Genomic DNA, 21,721 nt, shown 5'->3' on the forward strand with positions numbered 1-21,721 from the left:
CCAAACGGCCCAGAAATACAAAAGTCCCCACGTTGAAAGGTACATCCCCATGAACTGGGGGAGATGCATGGAAGAGGGGAGATAAGAGGGCAGAAATTTGGTTTTGCTAAATAGGTGTCTGAAATTCTCCAGTGTTCTGCATGAAGAGGGTTTGGATCTGGCCAAACAAGCCAGGTAGGGAGCAAACGCAGCTGCTTCAGCTCCGGATCCAGGTGGAGCAATATTGCTCCACCTGACCATCAGCATGGAGGCTGACAAAGCAGAATGACCAGCTGTGTGGCTTACGTCCCGCTCGCCTCTGGGTCACACCTATGCAGAGAGTCAGGTTAGCAGCAAGGCAGCAGAGAGCAGAGCAGTGGGATGGGGAACGTGCTTGACGCTCTCTAGTACCATTTCATTCTGAATACATTTTCTTGGCAGAGTTTCCAAATGGGCTGCACAACTCAAGAGCTCAGTGCAGGAGCTAGAGGCAAATGTAGGGGGGAGATAAAAGAAACACTTGAAGCCTACCCTTGTTTGCCTGTTAGGAACAGCACACTAAAAAGTAAGCAGCCATTCCTTGTCCTTTGTGAGGCATCTTCTGAGGGACAGGTTGGAGGTGTGGGGGACATTCCCCCATCACATCCAGCCATTGAATCACAGAATAGTTTGGGATGGAAGGGACATTTCAAGGTCATCCAGTCCAAGCCCCCTGCAATGAGCAGGGACGTTCTTCAACTAGACCAGGTTGCTCAGAGCCCTGTTCAACCTGACCTTGAATGTTTCCAGGGACAAGGCAGCTCTGCTTTGGGAAGATGAGCTGCAGCACCAGCATGGCTGTACCCACAGCCCTCTGGTTTGTACTGGTTCCTTTCCCACTATCTGCCAGGTTAGGGCAGGCAATGAAATGTCCTCCAAATGAAGCACCTCTTCTTGGTCTGTATGGGCTTTTTCACACAGGTTTGCCTGCAGAGTCCCTCCAGCAAAGCCTCCAACCTTGCGTTTTACTGAACTGGCAGGGACCAGAGTTGAGGCGGGGAGGTAGATCTCTGGGATTTGATTAATTGTGTTTAATGCTTGGATATGCCCTCCTTAATTATTTCACACTAGCTGGGTAACCAGCCTCCTGTGCTGAATGGCTTAGGTGCGTTACACCTGTGCAGCTGGTAGCAGGATTTGGCTCTGTAGATAGGTGTTTGCTTGGACTATTTAATTACTGTTTGCAGTAACTTGATATAACCATAATGTGCAGCACTTATATCGCATGTTACAGGTCAGCATCCCCATAGCGGGAATTCAGATGGCCTCTGTGCAGTGCTGCAGTCCCTGGCAGGGAAGGAGGAGGCAGGGCAGCAGCCATCCCCGGGGGCAGCAATCTCCCCATGGTTTTGTGTTTGTCAAACACATTCTTCTCTGTAAGCCCCAGGAGATCCTAAGGTCAAACTCTGGGTGCTCCATGTGTGGGAAGCTCCGGCCCACCCAGCTCAGGGTACCATCATCTTCACAGTCTTGAGTTTGCATCTCCTTTCGTACCACTGGCAGTGTGGGATTAAGGCCCATGTTCCTTCTAATAACACAAATTTACCCACTTATTCCCAGTTTATTTAGCCTCTGGATGGGTGGAGGTGGATCTTACCATTCAGCAGTTTGGTTATTTTCCACAGATAACCTTCTGGATATATCTGACACCATCTCAACCATCCAGTGGCTTCATCGGCTTCTTTGCTTGGCTTGCGTCCTGCATCCTCACTCCAAGAAAGGCTGTAGGTAGCAGGACGTGGCCACCAGCTGAGCTGGCTTGGCTCTTACTTTTACCAGCCACCTGGATGTCTGATGCTATGTCGGTTCTCTAAAGCCTGGGTTCAGCCTGTGTTATTGCAGCTGAGGCTCTCAGGCTGACCCAGAGGCAATGTGACACCCCGACATTTTGAGCAAGTGGCAAGTTGTTCCCCCAAAAGGGACTGGCATTCAGCTGCTGGAGCGCAGGATGGATGAAGCCCTCGCCTCTCCCAGCTGCTGGGTGCATGTCCTGTGTCTCCAGTGACATGAAAAAGGGGGTTCGCAGCTCATGAGGCCCGGAGGGCAGCTGTCCCTCTGCTAACCCGTGGTGCGGTCCTTGGAGGGACCATGTCTCACAGCATCACTTCCTTGAAACCTTCTCACCTGGTCTTTCATCAGCCCAGCCCAAACAGGCAGGTGGCCCTGTTACCCTCTCCTGCCCCTCAGACGTGGGTCCACTCCAGATCCATTAGGGTGGTCCTCCTTCCCCTTCCTTGGCCAGGAGCTGTGGAGATTCTGGCTGAGGACCAGAGCCGCTTCAGGGTTCATTTCAGCTGGAATTTATGTGTCACGTTAGTTATCCCACGAGGGTACTCACGCAGTTCCCAATCCAGGGAAGTCTGAGGGAGCTTCATCAGCTGGATCCTATCTGATTTCCCAGCATCAACGGATGGAGGGTGACTAATTTATTTCCCATCCCCCAGCTCCCTCCCTGTTTGGGTTTCGCCTCAGCTCTGCTTTGTCCCTACCCTGCACAGTGCCAGCTCCTGTGCTGGCAAGTTTCTGACATGGGCCAAGCCAGGCAGCATCTCCCAGAGACATGGCGGGTCCCATGGCGCTCACCTCTGTGCCAGGACAGCAGCAAGCGGCACGTGAGAGAGAATAGCAGGAGTAACGACAGCTCCAGACAGGTTCCACAGGAAGTCTTATTTTCAGTTCCTCTTTCACAGCCTAACTTTGGCATCTACGTTGGTTTTATTGTTTATTATTAATTCAACAGTAGCACACAGAGGCCCTGATTGAGTCTGGAGCTGCACTGTGCCAGGCACCGTGGGTGTACCCAGCAGGACACAGCCCCTGGAGAACACATGATCGGCTCGAGAACACGTCCCTGTGTGAAAGAAGAGATGTTATTTGATGTCTTTTTCTATTTTGAGATACATGCAAAAGTAATGGGTGCCAATGTTAGCAGCAAAATGTATTTTATGTTATTAACTTTTAATATTTTTCTCTCGTTACTGTGATTCTTCACATTACCTAACACCTTTTGCAAACCGTGATGCGGGTTTGTCAAGACCCTTTGGCTCAGGGGGCATCGTGGCTCCCTACGGCCCCGGAGCCATTCAATACAACCTATTCAGTGCTAGCGGGGATGCTCTGTCCGGGCTGGTACGAGGCCAGTACTCACTCCCAGCTTGGAACAAGCACGTTATTTTGTGGAAATGAAACATCGAGCCTACTCCAGGGGGATGACCGCAGGGGGACACACTCCCTGAGGTTACATACAGCTGAACGATGGCACGGAGACGTCATGGTTTTGCATAAAGTGGTAACGCACCGCAGCTGAACGTTTATGTGAGGAGCTGCACGCCTTTCAGTACGCTCTCCCCTTTCCTTTTGCTTTTTTAGGCCGCAGCGTAGCGCTGCTTGCCACGGCCCGCACGCCTCGGCGGCGACCCTGCCCCACCGCCCCGCCGGGCGCTCCGCCCGCCGCCTCCTTCCCCGCGGCCGCGCCCCGCGCGCTCCCCTGGCCCCGCCCCCACCCGCCGCGCCGCGCGCGCCCCGCCCCCCGCTTCTCGCGAGACCGCCGCGCGGCGCGTCACCGGGGGTGGGGCCGGAAGTCTATAAAAAACCCGCGCGCAGCTGTTGTCGGCCCTTCCGGCCCGGCGTGGGGACAAGATGGTGGGTGCTGCTGGCGGTGGCGCCGTCCGGGCCTGGCCGCGCCATCCCTCGGGAATCGGCGCCATCCCGCCATCGGCGGCTGCCCGGCCCCGCTGCCGCCGCCCCCGGTCCCTGCCGGAGGCGGCGCAGGGTTTGTTGCGGGACTCGGCCGCGGCAGGCGCCGTGGGCGGGTGAGGCTTAGCCTTGGAGGCGCCGGCCGGGCCCTCCTGGTGCCCGGGGACTCTGGGGCACGCGGGGGGCTGCCAAGGGGGCTCTTTGCTCGCGGTGGTGGTCATGGGCCCTTGGTTTAGGTAGGGGGGCTCTGGTGTGGAGAGGCTCCGGCAGCCGTGCCCGCCTGACCCGGCGGGCTGCGCGCGGTGCGTTGGGGTCCGGGGGCGCCCTCGGTGAGGCTGCATCGGCTGCTGCAGGGGCAGGGGGGCCGGGGCGAGCACGCGGGGTGGTCAGGCAAATAATGCAGTTTACCTCTTTTCATCTTTCATCCACATCCAATTCCGTGTCTCACTCGTACGCGAAGGTATTGTGCTGGGAGCCTTCAGCAGGCGTCAAAATGGAGTTCTCCAGGCCCCTGCCACAACATTTTGTAACGCTAACAAAAAGCCTTTTCTGGACCTGGCAAACTGTCCGCTTAAGGCAGCGTGTTAAGTGTTTTTGTGGTTTTTGTTGTGTTTGTGTTGGTTTTTTTTTTTAAGTAGGACATATTTCTTAGCTATTGGTTGTTAGCTCCATTTTTAGCTGTAAAATGTTTTTCTTTAATTTGGATGTGAGGTGGGATGGGTAGTTCTTTGGGCTGAGAGTTCTCCGGGTGGAACCCAGCCTTTTGGCTCTCGACTTGCAGAGGGAGGCTGCCGGACCAGCTTAGAAAAAATAACGGCAGCTCTGCCCAAAATGTCTGACCTAAAGGTGGATGCTGAAATACTGTTTTACTGCAGCTTTTCAGACTGGAATTGTTTTTATAATGTTTATTTTCATAGCGTTACTGATGTGTTGAAACATTGCTTCTCAATTTTCTAGGCTTTTGAGGTGCATTGAAATTCTGGTGGCATGCTGTGGCCAAACTACCGCTTGTGTGGTTCCCTGACAAGTGTGGTACTTGGTGATACCTTAAAATAAGCTTGAAAGGGAGGAGATGTTGAGGAATTCTAGAGGGGACACAGTTGAGACAAGGGGATCACATTCTTAAAACACCATACTGGTATTCAGAAGCCAAACAGCTGATACTGAGAAGAATTTCTAGAATGCAAAACGTCTGATATATACATAATATTCATGTTTCATTGCAAGAGGAGAGTTGGCCTTGGCCCTTGAGTGGGTATAAGTGAATCTCTATAGCAAGCACTAAATGTTTATTTTCTCTCTCTAGTCTCACCGCAAGTTCTCAGCTCCAAGACATGGGTCTTTGGGCTTCCTGCCGCGTAAGCGCAGTAGCAGGCACAGGGGCAAGGTGAAGAGCTTTCCTAAAGATGACCCCAGCAAGCCTGTCCATCTCACTGCCTTCTTGGGGTACAAAGCTGGCATGACCCACATTGTCCGTGAAGTTGACAGACCTGGATCCAGTATGTATTAATGTTCCTCTTAATGGAGGAGGTGGTTTTCTTTTTTTTTATGAATGGTGAAAGATGACCTGTCTGTTAGTAGCTTTGAATTTGAGTCCTAGTGTGACTTCACCTTGTTCAAGGCCCTTGAGCTGAGGTATAAAACACCCATACCCCTCCCACTTCAATGTGGATGATGTCCCAGCAGCAAGACTTCATGTTTGGCAGTATCTGTTTTGTTAATGGTCCTGTTTGAGGACTGAGCACAATTATCTGATGGTTTCCTTTAGCTGTACTGTAACAGGCTGCTTAGGATAACCTAGATTCAATGGACAGATACAACAAATTGCCTGTGGTTTTTTTTGCTGATTCACCTTTCCTGAATGAGTGTTACTTGCTACCATCCGTAATGCTTACCAGGCGTTGCTGTGCTTCCTACTGAGCCAGCCTCAAAATTTTTGCAAGGCATTGAAGTATAACTTAGACTTGGTCACTTTAGCATGCATCATCTTTGCCTTTGTGAAAAGAACCTGGGTTATTTAACTTCCCGTGTGAGGGATTTGTGTGAAAAAAATGTTTTAATAGCTGATGCTGGTGTTAGTTTTGCTGTTTTCCTGTCTTCACCCAGAGGTGAACAAGAAGGAGGTGGTCGAGGCAGTCACTATAATAGAGACTCCTCCTATGGTCATTGTGGGCATCGTGGGATATGTGCAGACTCCTCGTGGTCTCCGTAGCTTCAAGACCGTCTTTGCTGAGCACATCAGCGATGAGTGTAAGCGTCGCTTCTACAAGAACTGGTAAGAGAGTAGGGCTTTTGCTTTTTGCCTTAAGATTGTGCCATGGTTTTATTTTTTTCTGCTGGGTTGAAGATTATGCTAGTATAGCTTTTTGAAGGGGCTTTTAAGCAATTACTATTTGGCCTGGATGAACTGGCCTAATAATGGGACAGGCTGTAGGAATGGCTCTGGGAGGGTGGTAGTGTGTTAGTGCCCATCTTGAGAGTGGGAGTGACAGTGCTGGTTTTCGCTTGAAATCTCCTTAACAGGCTACATGTGATGATACTTCGACGGGCGGACATAAGGAAATCGCCTCTGGCGCTTGTTGTTGAGTGTCGAGTCCTGACTGTAGCCCTGTTTTCTCAGGAAAGGGGAAGACAAGTGTTACTTCTGATTAGTGTTCCAGGCACTGTTGTGATTCAAAGTATGCACATTTGCCTGAGTGTGGCTCCAGTGTGTCTAGAGTTTACAGCTTGTTTATGAACTTAGCAGGCTGAAGAGACGTCAAGAGTAGAGCAATAATGATCTCAAGGGTGTTAAAGTAGTGACCTTACTGTCAGGCATAGCTTGGGCTTACAAGGGGGGAAATTATGGTATTCTGAAGCAGATAGCAGTCATGCAACAGTTGCTTTAAAGATTTTTTTTTTTTCTGTTATTGTTTGACATCTCCCTACAGTCTTTTGTCTTCTGTACTGTGAATGTTAATGTGCTTTGGAATTCATGGCAGCTCCGCTCAGCTCTGGCAACTTTGCCACTGTCTGATGAGCTCCAGGCTCCGCTTGCCAGTGGAAAAGAGTTTTTAGAAGCTGGCAATGAGCCAAAACCAGCTGAGGTGGCAGCTCCTTCCGCTCGTCCCCACTTCCCTGGGGGATTGATGAAGGGCTTAGCCAAACCTTGTCTCTGCTCTGCTCCTGAAGGCACAAGTCCAAGAAGAAGGCCTTCACCAAATACTGCAAGAAATGGCAAGATGAGGAGGGCAAAAAGCAGTTGGAGAAAGATTTCAATAGCATGAAGAAATACTGCCAGGTTATTAGAGTCATGGCTCACACTCAGGTAAGTGTCTGTGGAACTCAGATGTACACTGGAAATGGCTAAGAGCAACCATAAAACAGTTAATCTCTGTAGGGGAGATTTCTGCCCTCCCTTGCAGCCTGATGCTGGTGGAAGCATGATACAAGTACTAGCACTCTTCATTCTGTACAAAGTATGTGTTCACAGGGTGCTTGAGGGCAGCCACTGGCAGTCTTTTGAAGCAAGTGTCCCAAGAGACTGAACCCTAGTAGGAACTTTTGGATTCATTCTTTTGCTGAGACTATGTAGACCTGAACTCCCTTAATTCCAGCTAATAAAAGCATGCTGAGTGCTTCACTGTGGAGTTTGTGTGGTCAGCATCATTTCAGGCTGTGTTCTGTAGGGACTGCAAACACTTGGAGGCCTTTAATGGCTTCTGTTGCTCAGCTAAAGGAGGTGTGCTGCTGAGTGGTGTGGTGGTTTCTCCCTAGCCATCAGTATTCTGCCAGACTTCCTTGGGAGATGCAGTTAAATCTTTTGAGTTGGCTGTAGGTGCAGTAAGATGTCTAGTTATGACATTGCTAGTTTTACAATTAATTTGCCGTACTAGACAGCAAAGGTAGTGTTGCAGATGACGTTGATACTCGTATCAGTCCCTTGATGCTAAATATAGTAGAAGTAACTGCAGCTGCAACCCTACCCAAAGTGTCCTTCTGTGTGGCAGGCTTTATCAAAGAATCATAGAATGGTTTGGGTTGGAAGGGACCTTTCAAAGATTATCTAGTCCCACTGCCCCCACCATGTGCAAGGACATCTTGCACTTGATCAGGGAAATTCCATGTTCCTGTGGGTGGCATATAACTTCCAGGTACTGTGACTGGTCATTGAAGCTGCATTACAGCCTTTCCCTCTTAGCGTGGGACCTTTTACTTCAGTATGTTGAAGCTGTGTACCTTGGAAATGAGTATGTTTAGCTAGAAAAACATAAGGCCAGGATTAGAAGGATGCTGGGCTAGTTAGTAGAAAGTCCATGTTGGAAGAGCAGGAGCTAAATGTCATCCTTTCTGTGTTCTAGATGCGTTTGCTTCCCCTGAGGCAGAAGAAGTCTCACTTGATGGAGATCCAGGTGAATGGTGGCACTGTTGCTGAGAAAGTTGATTGGGCCCGGGAGAAGTTGGAACAGCAGGTGTCCGTGTCAACTGTCTTTGGCCAGGATGAGATGATAGATGTCATTGGAGTCACCAAGGGCAAGGGATATAAAGGTAAATGCATGGAAGTTCTCTTTGTGATTGGATACAGTTTTTAGTGAAATCCTAGCCTCTAGCTTTCACAAGTGTGTGGGTTAAGAGCTGAGGAGGTAAATACGGCTCTTCACAGTTCAATGATGAGACCATGGAATGAGCACTGGGCACAGTGCCTGACATCCATGAGGAGTCATTCCATGCTGCCTTCCTTCTGAGAACACAACCCAGGGACATCTGGGGGAGGGAGCATGGGTGGTTCAGGGACAAGGTGCTTCATCAGGAAACGTGGTTAATTCCTGGGATGTTTAGTCTGGCTTCCCCTTTTGTTGCCTGGGGAGAGCAGCTTGAAAGGTGGCTTAAACTCTAGTCAAACAGTTAGGTGACATTTCAGCTTGACAGTGGTTGTCATCACTGCTTCGGTTTCTTTCAGGTGTTACCAGCCGTTGGCACACAAAAAAACTGCCCCGCAAGACTCACAGGGGTCTGCGCAAAGTGGCCTGCATCGGTGCATGGCACCCTGCTCGCGTGGCTTTCTCTGTGGCCCGGGCTGGTCAGAAGGGGTATCACCACCGGACTGAAATCAATAAGAAGGTTTGTGTCCCTGAGCTGCTGGGAAGAAGTGAGAGCTGGCTGAGGTCACTTGCTGCATGATGATGAATAGAGGAGGGAGTTTTGCTTTGGATGTTTTGCTCTGTTTGAATGTCATCTTGGGAGCAGTAACCATAGTTAGTTATGTTGGATCGCCATAATCTTGTATGGCTGTGTGCTTTTGAAGTGCAACAGATAGTTTTCTCCAATGCTATTTGTAATCCTAATTCTTCATGTTTTACCTAATGACAGACCCTTTCTCCTACCTTTTGCTAAGTAGAAATTCTTGACGTTTTTAGATCTACAAGATTGGCCAGGGTTACCAAATAAAGGATGGAAAGCTGATCAAAAACAATGCATCAACTGATTATGACTTGTCTGACAAAAGCATTAACCCTCTGGTAAGTTGTTGCAGCTCTATGGAGAGAGTCTGCTTCCGAGGTGCAGTCCTAGATCAAATGGGCCTGGTATATGCAGAATGATTGAACGAAGAGCTCTTGAAAAAACTTGGCTGCTGTGGGAGGTGGTGTTGCTCAGACATACCAGTATTGATTTGTGTAACTTGCTAATTGCATTTGCTGTGTGGCAATATTATAGAGGGATGTTACAAGCCTAGAAATGATACTTGTAAATAAGGAATAACTTAGCAGGGAGAGCAGCTTTTGCTGTTTTGCTGCTGGCTGCCTCTTGTTTCTGCTGATCTTAGCAACAGCCTTATGGCAGCAAGTAAATGGCTGTATCGAGAAGTTTGACCAGCAAAAGGCAATACTGGAAATGGGATTTCAGTGAACGTGCGAATGGGCCATCAAGCTGCAGGCAGATGTGATCACTGTTCCTGCTTTATGCAGACACTTAACTGTTCTCTCCTTGCTCAGGGAGGCTTTGTCCACTACGGCGAGGTGACCAATGACTTCATCATGCTGAAAGGCTGTGTTGTTGGGACCAAGAAGAGGGTCCTAACCCTGCGCAAGGTCAGTAGTGCAACCTGCTGTCAGATGGACTGGAACAGTGCAGCACTGCCTCTGGTGCAGGTGTTGGTTGCTGCTGTGAGGATTCATGCAGCCAGCTGGAAAGAAAAGCCCCATGCACACAAACCCACCTCGCATTAATGACCTCAGGAGCAGCATGAGGTGCTTCTCCCAGTTAATGCAGTCCGGGGCTGTTTGTATTGAAGGGCAGGCTTCAGGGTTGAGAGCTCTTGTGGGACTGTAAGGACACTGGCAGGCAGACTGGGGCTCACCAGCTGGTATGAGTTGACCAGTCCTCATAAAATCACAGAATGGTTTGGGTTGGAAAAGATGTTAAAGATCATCTGGTCCCACTGTCCCTGCCATAGGCAAGGATGCCTTTCACAAAACCAGGCTGCTGAAAGCCCATCTAGCCTAGTCTTCAGCCTTGAAGGGCAAAGGTGCAGACTGGCTTATCGGCTTCCTGCACATAATAGCAGCTGGAGAGTGAAGTCTGAGTGATGTGGGAGGCGTTAGCCATGGAAGTGATAAGTAGCCAGCATACTGGCAGGCTGACATGGTGCTGCTGTGTACTCACCTGGCATCTTTCTTGTAGTCCCTGCTTGTGCAGACCAAGCGCCGGGCCCTGGAGAAGATTGACTTGAAGTTCATTGACACGACCTCCAAATTTGGTCATGGCCGCTTCCAGACAGCTGAGGAGAAGAAGGCTTTCATGGTAAGGACACTTTCTGAAGCTGGCAGCTTTGTGTTGTGTACCTCTGTATTGTCTTTCAGCTAATGGCAGTTGGAAGCTTGACCTTTGGGCTGCCACAGGGCCAGAATTTCTCTGTAACAAATGGTGTAGCTTGAGTCGAGAGTGCATCCTGCCACTGTGTTCCAGCCATGGGCTGGGCGTGGGGTGGCTACCCCAGTAACAGTGCTTGGTGCCTGAGGGGTGTTGCTGTGTTTGGGCACGTTCAGTGATGAGGCATGGGAAGAAGCACTGGGCAGTGTGTGACACCCGCGGGGAGTGGCTCTGTACTTGGATTTCTTCTGAGAGCAGCTCCAGACCACTGCACTCGCCTCACTGTGGGCTGTGGGTGGCATTCCCTATTTGTTACTTGCTGGAGAAAGCAGGTTGGGAGTCCTGGGTGGGATGTGAAACCCTTGCTGGGTCGGCGAGTGGTTCAGCTTCTCCACGAGATGGCACCAGCATTTCTTCTCTGTTAAATACAAAGTCATTGATTTGGCGCAGCACGGCTGCGCCAAGTTCAGCTTTCCCGTGAAACCTGTAGCTGTGGGGATGGGGCTTGGGATTTGCAATGGCCTGCCACACTGAGGGCTTTTTTTGGCCCTAACACCTTTGCTGCAAGAGGTGTTGTAATTGGGATGGGATGTGGTCTTTGGTGCAGGCTGCTGTTTACATAGTTTCTTTTTTTTTTTTCAGGGACCACTCAAGAAAGATCGTATTGCAAAAGAGGAGACAGCTTAATGTGTGAAATGGTCTTCTGGCCTGTGTGCTCTCAGACAAAATAAATATTTTAAAGAAATTAACGTTGCCTCTTGGTTTATACATAGCTGTTTCAAGTCTGGTACTCTCACTGCAGGCCCTATGTGTGGGAGCAGCCAAACCAAAGCAGCAAGTAGAGCTCATTCAAAGAGTGTCCAACTCGTAGCAGGGTTCCTGTCATGGGAAAGAAGCTGTAACTGCTGTTCTTGGAGAGTAAAGATTTTTGGGCAGAGCAAGACTTTTCTGTTTGTGTGAGAAATAGTAAAGCAGCAGGAGCCCTAAATGTGTTTGCAATTACTGAGATACTCCACATTTTAATCCTCTGCTGGGTGGCTAGAGAGCTCCTTTGAATCAAACGGCTTTTGAAATAAATAAAACTACTTCAGACAGTTGAAACTACTAAATTTTAGGTAGGTGGCTGATGCTGCTGGTTACCATGGAAACCTTCCAGTTCCTGTATGACGGAGGGGATGCAACCTGCACACCATTTACAAATGCAGCTTGTTACTGTTCTTGAGAGCAGCAGAAGGTGGCAGGTAATGTGACAAATTCCTACCTCGAGTATTCCAGAATCAATTTTCCATACCTGCTGGAAGGTTCTGCCTGTTGTGATGGGAAAGGGGCCTCCCTGGGAGGGGAGGAGGGAGACTTCTGCATCCCACCCTCCAAGAGGAGGGAGAGCTGCTTGTGCTGGCTGCTGGTGTGTTACTGCATGGCTCAAAGTAACTGCCAGCTCCTGGGGAGGCGGTTTGGCCGGTGTTCACGGCAGAGGCCAGTGGTGAGGGGGCAGATACTACGGGGTTTGTCTGTGTGCAAGGACTAGCACTGTCCCTGATGGAAGTGCTGCAGTTAGGGGAGCTGAGCTACCAAGAAAGGCAGCGGTGGGTGGCCTGGAGTGCTTGTCTCTCCTGCAATAGTGAGATCACTTGTGCGTTGGGCCACAGCCTGATGGAAGGCTTGTGTAAATTTAGCTAACTGAGCTGCTGTATCCTTCGCTGACCATAATTGGAGACATGGCAGCAATCGAGGTGGTAACTCCAGACCTACACACTGAAGTGCGGTGTTGCTCTGAGGCTGACCCAATTTGCTTTTTAATCTGAAATGGGGAAGGTGGATGTAGATAATATTTCCTGTGGTGATGTGTAAGAACCTTGTGAGTTAAGAGGTGGCAAAAAGGAGAGAAAACATTTACCTTGTTCCCCTAGAAACCAGACACAATGGCTGCACAAGCTGGTTGGCTCCCTGTCAGCCTCATTTAGCACATGAACCTGCTGGCTGATTTCAGCCAAATGTAACAAGAGAGGTCTTGCCCGCTAATTTTATTTTCTCTTTTCTTCTGTCACAAGTCTCAAATCAGCAGGTAGGTGAAGAAGAGCCTTAGTATTCCTCTGATGCAGAAAAGTGGAATTTCCAACCTGTTGTCCATCTTGAGGCTGCAGTTTCATGAGCAGCTCTGAGGAGTGAGGTTTCCCTGCCTGTTAGTAAGCCTTAGGTGGTATTTTCACTTGGTGGCAAGCTGGCTGTTTTAAGGCACTTACATGCAAACTGACTAGCAAGAGCATGGCTCTAAGCCAGCCCTCTCTGCTACTGCTGCTTCAATCAAACAGGTCAGATTTATCCAAGGGGACTGGGATTAAATCAGGATAAATTGGGATGTGTTGGGGATGAGCATCCATGACAAGCTATGCACTGCCTTGGTGAAAATTTGTAAAAGCACCTCATTTTACAAAGTCGCACCTTGTGGTGGAAGCTCCACTGGAGGCTGGGGAGCTGGTGAATGTGTTTTGAAGTGGCAGTGGTAGCAGGGGGCGGAATTTAAGGTCAAATTAGCACCTAAATAGAAGGAAGCAGTCCTGAAGAAATGCTGTCCTTGTTGAACATGCTTGGTGCATGTCTAGCAGGAGTAGCTGGTTCAGCTTGGGATCCAGTGCCAGACTTGGGTTTGTTTATTCTTGAAGCGATGGCTTCTGACCCGTGAAACAGTGGCTAGGGGTGAAAAAACCTCACAAAAGCAGTTTTTAATCCTTTTCCATCCTGGAATCCTGGGGACAAGAGAACACCCAACGTCAGGAGGTGGCGCTCCTCCCTCTGTAGATGGTGAGTGGGACACTTGTCCCCTACGACTTGCTGGTGGAGCTGGCCTGGAGAAAAGGGTGAGGCCTTTAGCTGAGGCCAGGTCACCCAGGCTACGTGGTCCCTCTCAGCTGCTCGAGAGCTCCCTGAAGCCTCGCCATGCGTTTTCCTGGGGAGCTCCTGGCATTCAGGTTTGGGAGGTCGCTACCAAGCCATGCAGATGGAAGGCAAAGGCAGGGGACACCAAGCTGACTTCTGCAAAGCTTCCTGCTCCTAATGTCTGGGTCCTCCTGGCGGCACTCATCCCCCCAGCCTTCCCACTCCTGAGGAGCATCCATCCTCTGTCTTTGGGACAGTCCTCAGTCCAGTAGGCAGCAGTCGGTGCAGGTGCCATGTCAGTCCAGCAGCTCCTAAGAACCCAGAAACTGGTTTTGGGGTGTATTGTGTTTTTTTTTTTTTAACTGCATTCTCTTAACATTGAGCTTTTTCTCTTTGGCACAGTCACACACACACACACCCCCAGCTTCCCAAGTGCTGTGGTGATGCTGCTTGAGCGCATCTTCCCAAATGGCCAACAACATCACGATCTGCTCAGACAAGATCCTGCACCCTGGTGATGCTTGGGCCAGCCCAAGAGCTGCAGGAGGACAGGCACAGCCCTGACCCTGCTGAAACAGCACTGGGCACCTTGGGAACGGGCCCTATCCCAGCTGGTGCTGGGAGGGTCATGGCTGGGAAGCAGGGCTGAGTTTCACCCCCGGCACCTGGTGCTCCCCAGCTGCCAGCAGCACAGGGGCTGGGACCCGGTGGTCCTGGAGGCAGGGGGGGGCACTTTTCCAGCCTTCCCACGGTGCATCTGGCTCCAGTGCTGCCTCTTTCCCTCACTGGAGATGAAACGAGATGCAGCTGCGATGCTGGAGCGGAGATGTTAGAAGTGCGTAAGGATGCCTGGGAGGGGAAAAAAAAGCAGGTTCAAGTTAGAGGTCTTGGCTCCCGTAGTCAGCTTCCCAAGTGGCCCAGCTGACACCCCTGCCTCCCCACCCCAGCCCTGCCTTTGATCCCAGTGACAGGCAGGGAGCTTCAAGTATGCTTGATGGGGGAGAGAGGCTGACAAAGGTGCCCCAGGGGAGCAGTGGCTGGGTTCACATGCCGGGTGGCGGCTTTTCTACTAGAGCAGCTCCGCTGGGCTTTTCCGAGTGCAGCATGCGTTTGATTTGCAGCCCCCCCAGCCCAAGGACTGTTTTTGTACCTGACAACTCTCTGGCTTCTCACCAACCCTTAGAAGTGCGTGCGGGACCCAACAGGGGATGGATGCAGCGGGGAGGTGGGTCCCCACAGAGGTCAGGCCCTCCCAACGTGGGGCAAAGGGGTGGTGGGTAGCCCTGTTCCAGGGCTGCAGACCCATGGGCACCCCAACTTCTCATGCCGAGGCAAAGCTGAAGCTCCCCCGCCCTCACAGCCACCACGGCCTCCCTGCCACTGGCTGTCAGTGGTCCTGGTGCAGTGCTGCTCCCCAGCCAGGCACGGGTCTTATGGGAGCCCACGTGAGTTTTGGGAAGTCTTCTCACCGCCCCCTCCCAGTGTGGTGCTGGGGTATCACGTGTTTCTGCGGCAGCCGAAGGCCACAGCAGGGAAAACTAAATTTATCTCCTATTGCCTCCCAACTTCCCTAAAACAAGGCTGCTCTCCCTTCCTGGTGGGAACAGCCGCTGTGTGTCAGGGCTGCCCAGGACTCCCAGGTGCCCTTGAGAGGCATTGCCAGGGCTTGGGCACCAGAAACCCCAAAGTAACCCCATGCCAGACGGCACTCTTGGTAACACTTGCGGTACTGAATTCAAACCCAAGGCTTGAAGCGGGAAAACGTGCTGGCCTAGTGCCCTAAAGGACACAGGGACACCTCTCCAAGGCTGTCCACCAGGCTCAGGCGTTACTTCATGCCCAGCCACCACATCACGGGACTGTTTAAATATGTATTTTTAAAACCTTTTTGACACCAGTGGCAGTAGAGGCTGAATCAAGCCAACAAGGGCCATTCCTGCTGCATACGGCCGTGTGTGGTGGTGGGAGATGTCCCGCCCACACACTTCATCCCGCAGGGACAAATTCCCCCCAGCTTTCTGGTTGGAGCTGTCTGCCATGCGCTCCACCACTACATTCAAGTGCTCATTTTTTCCCCTTGGGAATCAGCCAGCAACCGGGTCCCCAGCGGGCCAGGTCGGTGAGGAGCTGTTGGTGGCAGGAGGTATTTATAATCTTTGTTTGGTTCCAGCAAGGCTGGACGCCCACTCCCGCTTCCCTCCATACAATAAGATCAAACAGCTCCAGGACATTTCCTTGCTCCTCGCAGATGAAGTCCCTGCATCTGCCGCTCTGCTCCACCCTGCCCAGGGCTGCAGCCTCTTCCTTAGCTTGGAGACCTGGAGTGTCATTGCTGCTGTTTCTTCTGCCCAAAATGGGGGATTTGCTCACTTTCCCCCTCCCTGTTTTCAGAGCTCATGGGTGAGGGGTCCAAGAGGACTGGGACTGCGCCACCTTCTCCACCTTGACTTCATCCCCTCTTCAGCTTCCCGGGGACCCTGGTGAGGACCCATCCCGTGCAAGTCATGCAGGCTGTGCCCATGGATGTCACTGAGGCTGGGGCCAAGAAAAGCAGAATGTCTGCTCCTGACAACGGGAAGGTGCCCGGCAGGGGGTTATTTCTCTGTTCCACACCTCCATCCTCTTTCTCGGTGCCTGGCCCTGGTGATGAGCAGGGATAAAATGGGAGGGTGAGGTCCCAGGATCATGGTATGGCTGTGCTGGGCAGGTTGTCTGTATCACCAGTGATGTGGAGGAGAGATGACATCCTTGCTGTGGGAACCTGCTGCTGCTGACCCCACCCCAGTCACGGGCCCTCACATACTGCCACATTGGGGATCTGTCCAGACCCTTTCCCCAAAGGCCTTTTTGCTTTGGGGATCCCGCCTGGGGGGCTTGCTGGTGTGAGACCACCACCACTGCTGCCAAGAACGCAGGAGGGACAGCATGCAGCATCCCTGGGAAGGTGACGCCAAGCACCAGCAAAGGCTGCCTGTTCCCCAGGCTCTGCTTGGGGCAGAGTGGAATCACCCCTCTGGCACCCAGCCACTGGCAAGTGAAGCGGGTGGTGGGCAAACGCCAGCCCAGCTTCACCTTCCTGCCCCCCGAGAGGGGCTTCCCTGCGAGACAGGAGCAGGCGCTGGGGATGCTGGCTGGCTGGTGGGAGCTGCCGCTGGCCATATCCCAAGCTGTGCTGTGCTGTCCTGTCCGTCTCCTGAGCAGGTTCCCGCTCCCCTCTCCCAGCAGGCGCCTTCTGCAGGTGTCCCTGCTGCCGGGGGGCTGCTGGTGCGGCAGGGGGGCCTGGCTGCGGGCAGGGGCCGCAGCTGCTTTTCATGTGTCGTCCCCCCCGCCCCCAAGCCTGGCTCACGCTCACTCTTTCAGCAGGTCCCTGTGATCTTGGGGTAATTACGGGTGTCAGGTTTGGGGCAGCCAAGAGAGGATTTTGGAGGGGGAGGTGGCAGGGAGAAGCAGAGGGACGGTGAGGGGCCAGGGAAGGACAGAGCCCGGTGGGCACTAGCAGGATTTCAGCACCATTTTCTCCTGGGTCCTGCCCTGCCCTGTGTAGAGGTGCTGCAGCAGCCCTTTGCCCCATGCAGTCGGGTGCCAGCTCCCCATTTCAGGGTCTGCAGCTTCCCCCTCACAACCATACACGCTGCCTATGGAGATCAGGACGCTCCAGCACCGTTAATTGTGGCTCCTTGTGTGCAACCTGGCCCCATCCTTTTCTGCACACACGCAGGTCCCACCTGGCACCGACCTGGGGGAGGAGCCTGAGGGTACAAAAGCTGCAGCCCCAAGGCAGTTCCCTTCCCTTGGCAAGGTCTTTCCCCCTCCATCACATGCTGCTTTGCTTCTTGCACCCCAGAGATGGACCTTCACTACATCTCCTCCTGGAGCACACCAGGGTGTCAGGCTGTGCTTGGAGGGCCAAAATGCACACATCCCCCCCACCCTGAGCCTTCAGCATCTCCTTCTTCAACCCAAGCCTTCCTCCCAAAGAGAAACCCTAGGCGAAGCCCCCCCATGCCTCCCTCCTCCTCTTCTTTGTCCTGGGTTGCTGAGCTGGGTCTCCCTGGGGGCAGGGGCATGGGATTGATGCCAGGGATTCAGCCGCCAGAGGAAACGGAGGAGACAGCGGTGAGGCAGGCACCCAGGTGCGAACCTGCACAGGTAGCAGGGCGGTGACTCAGCCATCCCAGAGAAAGCGCCACAGTGCCCAGCCACTGGCTCGGCCGAGGCTGGGAGAGCTCCGGTGGGGAAACCAGACAGGCCACCAGCCTCATTGCTCTCAGGCGTCTTGCTCCAGCATTTTGCTTGGCTGGCCTGGGGCTGTTGGGGTGCAGGAGTGCTGAGCTTCCAATTTTAGATCATTTCATTTACATGGGGCAAAGCACCTCTTTCACTTGGAGACCCAAGAGACGTGTACCCCGAAGCTTTTCTGCCCCTCTGGCCAACCTAATGTCAGAGTCTGATGACATCCAACCACGGATACCCTTTCTCCTTGAAGGCAACCTTCCCCTTTCTCTGCAAAGAGTTAAATCTCTCTTCAGTTCAGGACTTTTCCCCTCCCTCCTGCCCCCGGGATAATGTTTAACCAAGCCCATTGCTAATTAAATATTGATGACCTCAGGCAGGTTTTGTTATCGTCTGGAAACACCTGATGCATGTGTCACCAAGAGTTTTTTCTCGTCTCAAGTACACCGGCAACCCTTGAACTCACGCTGGCTTTTCCCTTCCCACCACCACCAGCTGCCCCTGCCCACGGGCACCAAGGCTTCGCTGGCTGCCGAGCTGTTCGCCGAGCTGTTCACCGAGCTGTTCACGTGGGCTTGTCATTGCAGCTCCTAACTGCAGGGGACAAATGTGGGAAGGAAGGGTATATTCCTCCTTTCCCAAAGCATGGCCATTGCTGCCTGCCATCCACTGCTGAGCAGGCTCAGCTTGAACTTGGTCGACCTTCTGGGCTGAACCTGTGCTTTCCCACCTCATGTGAATATGGGAACTGCTCAGCTGGGAGCTTGGCTCTCCGAAATACCTCCTGAGCCTTTCCAAGGGAGTGGTGAAGCCCCACAAGGAGAAGGACACCCCATCCCCTCTTCCTCTGTCCCCCAGGGCATAGCTGGGACAACACCATTGGGCTGAGCAGGCCGGAGCTGAAACCATTAAAGGCTGCAATGGAGAATGGGATAGAGGAAAAGGGGTCAAAAAAAGAAAGGCAGTAAGAAAAGTTAGGTTTGGAAGGGGTTGGAGATATTCTTGGAGGAGGTTATGAGTCCATCTTAGGCAAGATGGACTTTCACATGAGCAGAGCCATATCCTAGATGGGTTGGGACAAATGGGCCACTGAGCTGGGACAAATGAGCCCCTGCACATAGAAATGGAGAGGACTCCTCAGAAATCACACCGCAACTGAGGTTTCCTGCCAGCTCTGCCAGCTTTGTGAACAGTCTCTGAGTCTTGCTGTTCAAGGAGGTCTCTCAGCCCTGCAAAAAATTCTTGGGGCTGGTTTTCTTTGCAGCAAAGAGCAGAGGCTTTGCTGACATCATTTTCACACTCTGCAGTATAAATAGCAAACCTGAAAAACAAAGGAAAACTCCCCACAAAGACCATGTAAGGCAGAGCTACAGTTGCACCATTTATTTATTCGCTCACCGTAGCTATTTCCTGCTTCTGTTGGTCAGAGACCTCCTGTGTTGGCCAAAAGTCAGCTTTTCCTCCCTCGTCGGGAATTTACAGATCAGCAGCACCGCTGGTAATCGGGGGATTACAACCCCCGGGGTCCTGGGCAGGACAGACTCACGCCTACAGTTGGCCTCAGTCCCAGCCATTGCTTCAAGGTCCTGTGCACCAGCTGTGCATCTACAGGGTAGGGCAGTGATCATCTCCCCTTGGACTAGCAAGGTCAGGGCTAAGGCTGGAGGGATCAGTAAGGCTGGAGACAGCATCCTGCTCCAGCTTTGCTCTGCGAGGCTGGCACTTGCTGGGTGTTGCAGCAGGCAGGACTTCTTTGGCCTCCTCTATCTCTAGGACATTTCTTGCATTGCACCACCTCCAAGACCACCCACTGTCCCAGTGGGAAGCAGATGCCCTGTTAAATCTGGATAAAAAGTGGAACATGGCGGTATGGTTTCCAGGCCATAAAGACAGGGGAGATGTCACTCGGGTGGTTTTTCTCACCCAGTGTTTTTGCTGCCCTCCAAGCTGCAGGTTCTTGCCATGCGAGGCAAAGGGAGCACTTGGTTAGGGGTGAGCAAGCACCTGTGAGGGGGAGGGCGGCACAGACGCCCGCGCGTGCATGGACCCGGCTTGTTCAACAAGCTGCAGCAAGGCTATGGATGTGTCTCCTTTGGTCTCCAGCTGCGCTCCCACTCTGCAGCTCCTTCCCAGCACTTGTCACTGCCTCCGGACCTGCCAGCAGATCGGTCTGTGCATGTGCTTCCCAGCTTGCTTCAGGCACTGTCAGCCAGGCTCGCTCAGGCCCTTTCTTTCCTTGCCTCAGCTGTGCTGGCCAGCTTTGCACAAAGCAAAGCAGGCAATGCTTCCCTCCACGGTTCCACCAGCACGCTGGGAGGGTGGCAGCTCCTTGGCAGGGAGTGCTGGCCAGCAGTTGGGGCTAGGACCTCCTTCAGACGATCCAGGTAAGGATTTTTCGGCCAAGGGCGAGGGTTCCCTGAATTTCAGATCTCCATCTGGGATGCAAAAGTAATCCCAGCTCTCCCTCAGGCTTGCCCAGGGTGGAGGAATGGACACACAGGTCCAGGGCGGCTGCTGCTGCCTGGGAGCATGTCTGTAGGCATTACATCCCTCAGTCCTGCCTGCAAGCCAGAGCTGCCTTCAGCTCTGCTCATGGGTGAAGCCAGATTGCAGCTGCCCTTGGCTGCTTCCCAGAAATGCTCTGTCCGCTGGGAAACGGAGCTGGGTTGGCAAGGGAGAGCACAGCGTGATCCCTGCTGCCCTGCTGACTGCTGGTGGGGACCAGAGCTGCTGTGGGAATGGTGTCAGAGCTGCTTTGCCTGGTCGCCATGGTCAAGGTGTGGGGATGGAAGGACCTGCTGGCAGGCAGCAGGTCACCCAGATTTTCCCCTTTCTGGCTGCTCATTCCCCTGCCTGAAATCCGCACCCCACCCCCCCACCCCCCGCCCCGTGCACCAGCAGCCGCAGGGGACAGTGAAGAGGGGGTGCCAAAGGCTGGTGTGAGCTGGCCAGGGGCCCCGCTTGGTCTGGCTCTGGGGAGGGTCCCGTCCAGCGGACTGTCTCCTTGGTCATTGTTATCAGGGTAATTCTCCAGCAGCTCGAATCCTGTTTTTGTGCTGGTGTTGCCTGGCTCTACGGGAGCGAGGGGGGAGAGAGAAAGACAGGAAACAGCAGTGACGGAAGCAGAATCATCTCCTGGAGGGAGCGAAGAGCTGCTGACGCCACCAAGGCGAACAAAAACGGAGATTCAGAAGGGCTTATACACGGGCTTGCGCTGGAGACAGCCCAGACAAGTCGTCTCGGTCTCAGCTTACAGCACACCTCTTGCCTCTCCGGCATGCTGAGCCTCCGTCTCCCCCAGGCTGAGCCCTGGTCTGGGGCGCAAGGAGACCTCAGGCAGGGCCAGGGTGGGGAGAGGAGGCAGCTGTAAGCCAACACAGATGTTTTTGGCATGGAGAAGCCCTGGGGAAGGTGACCCAGAGGGATGTCCTCTATCCTTGCCCCAGCTGCTGTGAGCTTCAGCTGGCACGGCGGAGCAAGGGCGGCCGTGGGAACAGAGCAGCGTATGGTGACAGCGTGGGCTCCAGCCTCACCACTGTCTCAAAGCTCTTCCCCCCCCTACCCTGAAATGCCAGGGGGGCTGTACCCGTGCCCTGCACACACAACGGGCCTCTGTCCCATGAGCACAAATAGAACCTTTGAGTAAAAAGGCCAGAGGGCCTGGCCGCCAGTCTCACCCGGGGCCGGGAGGGGTGTGCAAGCCTCTGCCTTGCAGAGTCACGAGCCGCCCCTGTCCACATCCCCATCCATGGCACCTTTCATGGCCCAAGGAAGTCCCCGTGTGTTTCCTCTCCTGAAAACGTGGATCAGCAGTGCCACATCTCAAGTGCCGAGAGCTTTTCCACATGTCTCTGGGGCAGGACACCCATTCTCCCAGCACGGGGCAAGGCACTTGGGTCTCCCAGCTCCTGGTCCTGTGGCATACAGGTGTCCTGGCCAGGTTGGGCTGGGACGCTCGCCCAGCCCTGCCCTCCTGTGTAGCAGTGGAGAGTGATGACAGTGGATGTAACCTTCTCCTCAACACACTTGTGCCAAGGAAATTACCCCC

General features: G+C 52.9%; 1 protein-coding gene and 2 non-coding genes across 3 annotated transcripts; all 3 read left to right on the forward strand.

Moving 5' to 3' along the window:
• The first annotated feature begins 3,570 nt into the window (after nt 1-3,570).
• RPL3 (ribosomal protein L3) lies at nt 3,571-11,312 on the forward strand. The gene is made up of 10 exons (XM_055808270.1): nt 3,571-3,660; nt 5,021-5,213; nt 5,821-5,989; nt 6,886-7,021; nt 8,055-8,241; nt 8,654-8,814; nt 9,111-9,212; nt 9,687-9,782; nt 10,375-10,494; nt 11,206-11,312. The coding sequence occupies exons 1-10, from the start codon at nt 3,658-3,660 to the stop codon at nt 11,248-11,250; spliced, it is 1,212 nt and encodes a 403-aa protein (XP_055664245.1). The 5' UTR covers nt 3,571-3,657; the 3' UTR covers nt 11,251-11,312.
• On the forward strand, nt 8,353-8,445 carry LOC114010918 (small nucleolar RNA U83B). Its single transcript, XR_003552621.1, has one exon. It is a non-coding gene; the product is annotated as a small nucleolar RNA U83B (small nucleolar RNA).
• LOC114010919 (small nucleolar RNA U83B) lies at nt 10,730-10,822 on the forward strand. The gene has a single exon (XR_003552622.2). It is a non-coding gene; the product is annotated as a small nucleolar RNA U83B (small nucleolar RNA).
• Nucleotides 11,313-21,721: the final 10,409 nt, after the last annotated feature.

Source organism: Falco peregrinus, chromosome 6 (assembly GCF_023634155.1).
Source record: "Falco peregrinus isolate bFalPer1 chromosome 6, bFalPer1.pri, whole genome shotgun sequence".
NCBI lineage: Eukaryota > Metazoa > Chordata > Aves > Falconiformes > Falconidae > Falco > Falco peregrinus.

Bases quoted from the DNA above. Each gene is read 5' to 3' on its own strand.
- RPL3 (XM_055808270.1), top strand. The intron at 8,815-9,110 runs GTTTGTGTCCCT...TGACGTTTTTAG, and splicing joins GGACTGAAATCAATAAGAAG to ATCTACAAGATTGGCCAGGG. The intron at 9,783-10,374 runs GTCAGTAGTGCA...TCTTTCTTGTAG, and splicing joins GGGTCCTAACCCTGCGCAAG to TCCCTGCTTGTGCAGACCAA.